Source organism: Delphinus delphis, chromosome 6 (genome assembly GCF_949987515.2).
Source record: "Delphinus delphis chromosome 6, mDelDel1.2, whole genome shotgun sequence".
Classification (NCBI taxonomy): Eukaryota; Metazoa; Chordata; class Mammalia; order Artiodactyla; family Delphinidae; genus Delphinus; species Delphinus delphis.
Window position 1 is genome coordinate 27201675 of NC_082688.1, and position 10345 is coordinate 27212019.

General features: G+C 38.4%; 1 protein-coding gene across 7 annotated transcripts in view; it reads right to left on the reverse strand.

The window, feature by feature from the left end:
- The window catches only part of TMEM38B (transmembrane protein 38B), a 274182-nt gene extending 264340 nt beyond the window's left edge, over window positions 1-9842 (reverse strand). For 2 of the 7 annotated variants that reach the window (XR_009519837.1, XM_060014391.1), the window contains exon 1: window positions 9524-9842. Coding sequence is in view for 5 of the 7 variants with exons in the window: in XM_060014391.1 (XP_059870374.1) it covers window positions 9524-9635 (112 nt within the window). In the remaining 2 variants the exon portion in view is untranslated. The remainder of the gene's footprint in view (window positions 1-9523) is intronic. The other 5 variants (XR_009519838.1, XM_060014394.1, XM_060014392.1 and 2 more) reach the window with 4 other exon arrangements.
- Between the last annotated feature and the right edge of the window lie 503 nt (window positions 9843-10345).

Genomic DNA, 10345 nt, shown 5'->3' on the forward strand with positions numbered 1-10345 from the left:
ATAGTAAATATGATCCAAAATCTTGGAAATAGAATGGAGAAAATACAAGATACGTTTGACAAAGAACTAGAAGAACTAAAGCGCAAACACACAATGATGAACAACACAATAAATGAAATTTAAACGGCTCTAGAAGGAATCAATAGCAGAATAACTGAGGCAGAAGAACGGGTAAGTGATCTGGAAGATAAAATAGTGGAAATAATTACCAGAGAGCAGAATAAAGAAAAAAGAATGAAAATAATTGAGGACAGTCTCAGAGACCTCTAGGACATTAAACGCACCAACATTTTAATTATAGGGCTCCCAGAAGAAGAAAAGAAAAAGAGTCTGAGAAAGTATTTGAAGAGATTATAGTTGAAAACTTCCCTAATATAGGAAAGGAAATAGTCAATCAAGTCCAGGAAGCATAGAGTCTCCTAGAGGACAAATCCAAGGTGAAACATGCCAAGATACATATTAATCAAACTATCAAAAATTACATACAAAGAAAAAATATTAAAAGCAGCAAGGGAAAAGCAACAAATAACATACAAGGGAATCCCCACAAGGTTAACAGCTGATCTTTCAGCAGAAACTCTGCAAGCCAGAAGGGAGTGGCAAGACATATTTAAAGTGATGAAAGGGAAAAGCCTAAAACCAAGATTACTCTACCAGGCAAGAATCTCATTCAGATTCAATGGAGAAGTTAAAAACTTTACAGATAAGCAAAAGCTAAGAGAATTCAGCACCACCAAACCAGCTTTACAACAAATGCTAAAGTAAGTTCTCTAGGCAGGAAACACAAGAGAAGGAAAAGACCTAAAATAACAAACCTGAAACAATTAAGAAAACAGTAATAGGAACATACGTATCGATAATTACCTTAAATGTAAACGGATTAAACACTCCAACCAAAAGACACAGACTGGCTGAATGGATACAAAAACAAGACCCATATATATGATGTTTACAAGAGACTCACTTCAGACCTAGGGACACATACAGACTGAAAGTGAGAGGATGAAGAAATTTATTCAATACAAATGGAAATCAAAAGAAAGCTGGAGTAGCAATACTCATATCAGATAAAATAGACTTTAAAATAAAGACTACTACAACAAACAAAGAAAGACACTACATAACGACCAAGGGATCAATCCAAGAAGAACATGTAACAATTGTAAATGCTTATGCACCCAACATAGGAGCACCTCAATACATAAGGCAAATATTAACAACCATAAAAGGGGAAATCAACAGTAACACAATAATAGCAGGGGACTTTAACACCCCACTTTCACCAATGGACAGATCATCCAAAATGAAAATAAATAAGGAAATGCAAGCTTTAAATGACACATTAACGATATGGACTTAATTGATATTTATAGGACATTCCATCCAAAAACAACAAAATACACTTTCTTCTCAAGTGGTCATGGAACATTCTGCAGAATAGATCATATCTTGGGTCACAAATCAAGCCTTGGTAAATTTAAGAAAACTGAAATCGTATCAAGTATGTTTTGCGACCACAACGCTATGAGACTAGATAACAATTACAGGAAAAAACCTGTAAAAATACAAACACATGGAAGCTAAACAATACACTACTTAATAACCAAGAGACCAACGAAGAAACCAAAGAGGAAATCAAAAAATACCTAGAAAAAAATGACAATGAAAATACAATGACCCAAGGCCTATGGGATGCAGCAAAAGCAGTTTTAAAAGGAAAGATTATAGTAAAACAATCTTACCTCAAGAAACAAGAAATATCTCAAATGAACAATCAAACCTTACACCTAAAGCAATCACAGAAAGAAGAAGAAGAACAACAAAAATATTAGCAGAAGGAAAGAAATCATAAAAACCAGATCAGATATAAATGAAAAAGAAATGAAGGACACAATAGCAAAGACCAATAAGACTAAAAGCTGGTTTTTTGAGAAGATAAACAAAATTGATAAACCATTAGCCAGACTCATCAAGAATAAAAGGGAAAAGGCTCAAATCAACAGAATTACAAATGAAAAAGGAGAAGTACCAACTGACACTGCAGAAATACAAACGACCATGAGAGATTACTACAAGCAACTTATATGCCAATAAAATGGACAACCTGGAAGAAATGGACAAACTCTAAGAAGGGCACAACCTTCTGAAACTGAATCAGGAAGAAACAGAAAATATAAACAGACCAATCACAAGCACTGAAATTGAAACTGTGATTAAAAATCTTCCAACAAACAAAAGCACAGGACTAGATGGCTTCACAGATGAATTCTATCAACATTTAGAGAAGAGCTAACACCTATCCTTCTCAAACTCTTCCAAAATATAGCAGAGGGAGGAACACTCCCAAATGCATTCTACGAGGCCACCATTATCTGATACCAAAACCAGACAAAGATGTCACAAAGAAAGAAAACTACAGGCCAATATCACTGATTAACATAGATGCAAAAATCCTCAATAAAATACTAGCAAACAGAATTCAACAGCACATTAAAAGGATCATACACCATGATCTAGTGGGGTTTATCCCAGGAATGCACGGATTCTTCAATATAGGCAAATCAATCAATGTGATACACCATATTAACAAACTGCAGGAGAAAATCAAATCATCTTCTCAATAGATGCAGAAAAAGCTTTCAACAAAATTCAACACCCATTTATGATAAAAACCCTCCAGAAAGTAGGCATAGAGGGAACTTACCTCAACAAAATAAACGCTATATATGACAAACCCACAGCCAACATCATTCTCAATGGTGAAAAACTAAAACCATTTCCACTAATATCAGGAACAAGACAAGGTTGCCCACTCTCTGGAAGTTTTAGCCACAGCAATCAGAGAAGAAAAAGAAAGAAAAGGAATACAAATTGGAAAAGAAGAAGTAAAACTGTCACTGTTTGCAGCTGACAAGATACAATACATAGAGAATCCTAAAGATGCTACCAGAAAACTACTAGAGCTAACCAATGAATTTGTTAAAGTAGCAGGACACAAAATTAATGCACACAAATCTCTTGCATTCCTATACACTAATGACGAAAAATCTGAGAGAGAAATTAAGGAAACATTCCCATTTACCACTGCAACAAAAAGAGTAAAATACCTAAGAATAAACCTACCTAAGGAGACAAAAGACCTGTATGCAGAAAACTATATGACACTGATGAAAGGAATTAAAGATGATAAAAACAGGACAGATATACCATATTCTTGGATTGGAAGAATCAACATTGTGAAAATGACCATACTACCCAAAGCAATCTATAGATTCAATGCAATCCCTATCAAACTACCTGTGGCATTTTTCAAAACAAAACAAAAAATTTCACAATTTGTATGGAAACAAAAAGACCCTGAATAGCCAAAGCAATCTTGAGAAATATAAACAAAGCTGGAGGAACTGGGCTCCCTGACTTCAGACTACACTACATAGCTACAGTAATCAAGACAGTATGGTACTGGCACCAAAACAGAAATATAGATCAATGGAACAGGACAGAAAGCCCAGAGATAAACCCACACACATGTGGTCACCTTGTCTTTGATAAAGGAGGCAAGAATATACAAAGGAGAAAAGACAGCCTCTTCAATACATGGTGCTGGGAAAACTGGACAGCTACATGTGCAAGAATAAAATTAGAACACTCCCTAACACCATACACAAAAATAAACTCTAAATGGATTAAAGACCTAAATGTAAGGCCAGACACTGTCAAACTCTTAGAGGAAAACATAGGCAGAACACTCTATGACATAAATCATAGCAACATCCTTTTTGTCCCACCTCCTAGAGAAATGGAAATAAAAACAAAAATAAACAAATGGGACCTAATGAAACTTAAAAGCTTTTGCACTGCAAAGGAAACCATAAACAAGATGAAAAGACAACCCTCAGAATAGGAGAAAATATTTGCAAATGAAGCAACTGACAAAGGATTAGTCTCCAAAATATACAAGCAGCTCATGCAGCTCATTATCAAAAAAACAAACAATCCAATCCAAAAATGAAAAGAAGACCTACACAGACATTTCTCCAAAGATGATATACAGACTGCCAACAAACACATGAAATGATGCTCAACATCACTAATCATTAGAGAAATGCAAATCAAAACTACAATGAGGTATCACTTCACACCTGTCAGAATGGCCATCATCAAAAAATCTACAAACAGTAAATGCTGGAGAGGGTGTGGAGAAAGGGAACCCTCCTGCACTGTTGGTGGGAATGTAAATTGATACAGCCACTATGGAGAACAGTATGGAGGTTCCTTAAAAAACTAAAACTAGAACTACCATATGACCCAGCAGTCCCACCCCTGGGCATATACCCTGAGAAAACCATAATTCAAAAAGAGTCATGTACCATAATGTTCATTGTAGCATTATTTACAATAGCCAGGACATGGAAGCAACCTAAGTGTCCATTGACAGATGAATGGATAAAGAAGATTTGGCACATGTATACAATGGAATATTACTCAGCCATAAAAAGAAACTAAATTGAGGTATTTATAGTGAGGTGGATGGCCCTAGAGACTGTCATCCAGAGTGAAGTATGTCAGAAAGATAAAAACAAATATTGTACGCTAACACATATACATGGAATCTAAAATAAAAAAAAATGGTTCTGAAGAACCTAGGGGCAGGACAGGAATAAAGATGCAGACGTAGAGAATGGACTTGAGGACACGGGCAGGTGGAAGGGTAAACTGGGACGAAGTGAGAGAGTGGCATGGCCATACATACACTACCAAATGTAAAATAGGTAGCTAGTGGGAAGCAGCCACATAGCACAGGGAGCTCAGCTTGGTGCTTTGTGACCACCTAGAGGGGTGAGATAGGGAGGATGAGAGGGAGGCTCAAGAGGGAGGGCATATGCAGATACATGTATAATATATGTATATGTATAGCTGATTCACTTTGTTATACAGCAGAAACTAACACAACATTGTAAAGCAATTATACTCCAATAAAGATGTTAAAAAATATATATTAAAGATATTTAAGTAAGATTCTCTGTACTCACATAAGTAAATTATGGACTGTCATTTCTGAGACATCCTTTTCCACCCCACACTGGGCAGAATCTGCTCTTTTTTTTTTTTTTTTTTTTAGAATCTGCTCTTTTAAAAGCATGCTATAACAAAGAGGCCTTTGGGGGGATCATAGTTGTTCTATTTTTACCTGGATGTTGATTAACATAGTTGTGCTCATTCTGAAAATTCACTGAACTATACATTTATGATTACTTTTGCACTTTTCTGTATGTGTTTACGTCGGAATTCATAAAGATAGCAAAAGTATGCTGCCACCTTCCCAGAATCCCCAGAACTGATAAATTCTTGTTTTGTTAATCTTTTCATCTCCCACAGATTAGAGGAAGGAACAATGACAAACTTTATTCCTGGATTTAATTCCTGAAAACAAATGAGAAACTGAATGGTGATGTGGAAATGACCGAAATCATGGGAGAAAATAACGATGCCAAATGACAACTTATTGAGAAATTGCTAAATACTGAGAAACCTGGAACATTAAATGTATCTGCAAAGAGAGAGCACAGAATAGTTGAGAACTTTGAAATTAGCCCAAGAACTAGCTCCATAATTTACTAAACTATGTGACTTAAGTAAGGTTATTTTATTCCTGTAAGACTACTCATCTGTAAAATGTGTTCAATAATACCTACCTAAAGAGATGTATGAGGATTAGAATGAAGACACTGAAATGTTTTTCATGTATCTGAAATGAATGAATATTATTAATGTATAAGAAAGGTAATGCAACCTTATGTGACACTGCAAGGAAAGAGAAGGAGGAGGAGGAGGAGGGGGAGGCAGAGGAGATTACAGCGACAACAGCACAGTTGAATTCTTTCAGAGCTATAACAGTAACTTTCATCTTGATATCCTCAACATCTAATATAGTACCTACTACAGTGAATATTTGCTTAATTGAACTACATATGATTTGAGGGAAGTTAGCAAAATAGTGGTCAGAGAATTAAGAGTAAAATAATAGATTTTGTGTGTAAAAATCAAGTGGAGATCATTGTAGGTTAAATTTTCAGGATGTCTTACAGAAAATAGCAATCGGATATGAATGTAGGATTAAAGAAATGTGTTTATTTTAATGAACATTTAAATAGGAAAAAAACAGAGAACACAGATTTAAAATGTAAGAGAGATTACAACTGATGACATAAACATTCCGTTAAAATGGTTTCTGACCAACAATTCCCAAAGCAGCATTTTCCAACTTCCTAATAAAATGCCCAGGAAAATAGAAAAAACAAACCCAAAAAACCCCTACACTACTAGCCAAAACTAAAAGCTATAGACAATCAGATGCCAGAGTTCAAGAGGAACTAAGGTTAAGTATGAGGCAAATGGAAGTAAACTAAGAAATAAAAAAGAATCCAACATATTAAATACCCCCTGATGCTGTGGTAATCTGAATGGGAGGGGATATCTGTATGTGTATGGCTGATTCACTTTGTTGTGCAGTGGAGGCTAACACAACATTATAAAGCAACCATACTCCAATAAAAATTTTAAAATAAATAAAAAATTTAAAAAATACCCCCTGATGGTTTCACTTGTGAAGTGCAAGTCACATGGAAAAGGAAGGGTGTAGGGGGGATAATCATCTTTCCTTGGATTTGAAGGCCTACAACCTAAACCAAACAAAAAAAAAAAGATGCCATCCTTATCAACACCACAGATAGAAAGAGTTAATCCCCTTTACCCACTTGCCCTCAGTAGTCTAGATCTAGGCATAGTCTGTAAGCCATAAGATGTAAACTATAGAAAGTGGGGAGTGAGGTACTGGCAGTGATAGAGTACATTCCAGAAGTCAAGAGTCTCAAGGAGTAACATGCTTGAGGAGATAAGGATAAGAAGAACCCGGTAGCAGTACATAGATGAATTGCGGTTTTATTGTACTACAGGTCTGTGTTCTAAAGAATCAGTCCCTGGGGAACAGAAAAAAGTTGCCAATTAAGTAAAGTTTTATATAAGGATTGGCAAATGAAAATCCCTAATGAATTAAACTAATACATCAAACAGTTTATTCCAAAAATGTAAGGATAATTCATTTTTTTAAATGTATTACATTTTAAACACGAAAAACAATATGATCAACTCAATAGATTTATATAAGTATAAATACAAATGGCCAGCAAACATTAGTAACTATGACAGATGCAAATGAAAACTGTGTTTTCTGATCATCAGAATGACAAGATATTTAGGACTGATAACAGCCAATACTGTGAAAGGACAGTCTAACACAATTCTAGTAAAAGCAGGTTCACTCTTTTGTGTGAATTCTATAATTTTTACATGTTTACAAGTACTGGTACTGGAATATATTTTTACACCATGTGTAACACTGTACTAGCGTCCAATTAGTCCAATGGTTCTCAAGGTTTTTGGTCTCAGGACTCCTCTGCACCCCCCAAAATTAGTGAGCAGATGAATGGTTACCAGGGGCTTGGGGAGGGCTGACTACAAAGGGGCAGGAGGGAATCTGGGGTGGGTGATGAAACTGTTCTCTATCTTGATTGTGGTGGTAGTTATATGACTGTATGTGTTTGTCCAAAATCATAGAACTTTATATTTAAAAGGGTGAATATAATACAGGTAAATTAAACCTTTAAAAAGGCTGACTCCAAAACAAAATTCTTGAAGACCCCCTAAAAAGCTTTTCTTTATGTGGGTTATCAATATTTATTAGCTTATTAGAAATCATAAATGAGACAATTTTTGAATAGTTCCTTAGGTATTCATTTTTTAAATAATAAATGCACTAAATGTTAAAAAATAATATATTTTTCATGAAAAATAACTATTTTCCAAAGTAAAAAATATTTGGTGAGAAAACTCACACTTTTTTAGTAAATCTCTTTCATGTCTGCTTCAAATTGAAAACAGATGGATTCTCATATCTGCTTCTGCATTCAACCTGTTACAGTACGGCAGGTCATGTGGCCTCTGGAAAACTCCACTGTATATTTGTGAGAAAATGAGTGTGAAAAAGATGACATCTGCATATTATTATGAAAATAATTTTGAGTTGGAAGTGTCAGGAACCCCAGGGGCTCCTGGACCACACTTTGAGAACCTCTGATTTAAGCTATACAAGAAAATACCAGGGCCTCCCTGGTGGCGCAGTGGTTGAGAGTCCACCTGCCGGTGCAGGGGACATGGGTTCGTGCCCCGGTCCAGGAAGATCCCACATGCCGCGGAGCGGCTGGGCCCGTGAGCCACGGCCGCTGAGCCTGTGCGTCCGGAGCCTGTGCTCCACGACGGGAGAGGCCACAACAGTGAGAGGCCCGCGTACCACAAAAAAAAAAAAAAAAAAAAAAAGAAAATACCAAATACTGAATATGGCATAATAATAAAATGTACTTATTTTCAAATCAAGGAAGCAGTCTCTTATGCAGATTATCTGTCCCGATTTAATACACTAATATTCCCCTTATCCAGGTCAAAACTGCTACCAAACAATGATTTAGGCTGAACTACAAATTTCAATTTAAATGAAAAATATTTCTGAGGTCCAGGGTTTTAAAGAAAACAAAAAACCCGCAAAAAACAGACCATAAGAGGTACAGCATCATCCTCAATCCCTCACTCACTGACTGTAGGACGAGGCAGATTAAAAGCAGCATGAACACAGAGAAAGTAAGGCAAAGAAAATGCCTGATCTCAAAAAAAGAAGAAAGCATAAAATGAAAAGGCAGGTAGAATAAGGGCAAAAGTAAAGCAATACAGGAGCAAATATATCCTGAATGTAAAATACAAGAAAAAACAAATATTGCTCCTTGTGTGCATGCTTGAAAGAACTCAAAACTCTGTATTAAGACCACATCCCCACTGTACAGAGAAGGGAAGCTACGGCAAATGGCTTTTCTTGTACAACGTCACTCATATGACCCAAAATGGGAAGCCACTCCTCTCAGCAATCATTGTCTAACATGCTAAACAAGGTGGGAGACCTCTCCGTTAAGGGGAACTTGGGGGTGCCTACTTAAGGCTCTTTATTTCAGTGTTTACCCAACTTTCAAAACCGGAGAGCCGTCCAGAACCATTCACTACCCCAAGCGACGAAGTCAGACGTGCTGTCTCCGGGAGCTTTGTTCCCAGGTCATTTTAAAATACTTTCCAAGGAACTGGTGGCACCGCCGGGAGACGGCGCAACCCCTGGGCGGACGCGGGCAGTCCTGGGCTCCCAACAGCGGCTGCGGCCGCCCTGTCACCTGTCCCGGGAGTCCCGCCCGCGGCGGTGGGGCGCCCCCGCACTCCCCCCAACCCAGCGCCTCCTTTGGCGAGGACCGCCCGGGCCTCATTTTCCCCACCTGTACTCGAGGGGTCGGACGGGCCACCTCTTGGCGCCCCTCTAGCTCGACTATAGGACTCCGGGCGGGGGGGCAGCTCGGCCGCTACCCCGCTCAGGCCGTACTCGCTGTGAGGGGGATCCCGAGGGGGCCGGTCCTCGGCGCCCCGCACTCACCCGGCTGATGCTTCAGTGCCATCACCGACACCAGGTAGTGGGCGATGTCAAAAAAGGGAAACATGGAAGTACGAGAAAAGGCAAGGGACAGCTCATTCCACGGACAGTCCATCACGACGACCGACCGCCGCAGCCGAAGCAGCCGCGGCGACGGGTTCCCGGCGTGCGCGACGAGGGGAGGGGTAAGTTACGGCCGCGGCCGCCCGCTCTTCGGCTGGGCCTCTCGGAGCTCTGCGCGTGCGCCTTGACACCCGTCGCCGGCGCGCGGAGGGGGCGGGCCGCGTGTCCCAGGAGCCTCGGATGCGCTGGTGGTTGGCCGCTGGGCGGGGTGAGGAGGGCCGGGGCTTGTTCTAATAAGAGTCCAGCGTCTTCTGCGTGCTGCGAGTTGTGTAAGACGCGGAGAGTGGTCAGATGAATACAACATAAATAATAAATATGCATTATTTCTCTTAACATTTAGTGCATTTATTATTTTTAGAACGAATACATAAAGAACTATTTTAAATGTTTCTCAGTTATTTCTAATATGCTAAGTATTGATACATGAAACCCATAAACGTCTTCAGGACTTTTTGGGATCCTCAAGAAAAATTTTTAAGTCGGCTTTTTTAAAGGTTTAATTTAAATACATTTTATTCACCGTTTTTAGTGTAAAGTTTTATGATTTTGGATAAACGCAGTCCACAAGGGGAGACGCTCAGAATCGGATTTATTTCTGTGAATTGATTTCATTCACCTAACATTTCTCGAGGAACCACAGTATGCAAATCACACCATGACTTATTGGAGATAAAAAAAATAATATGATAATATCCTGCCCTC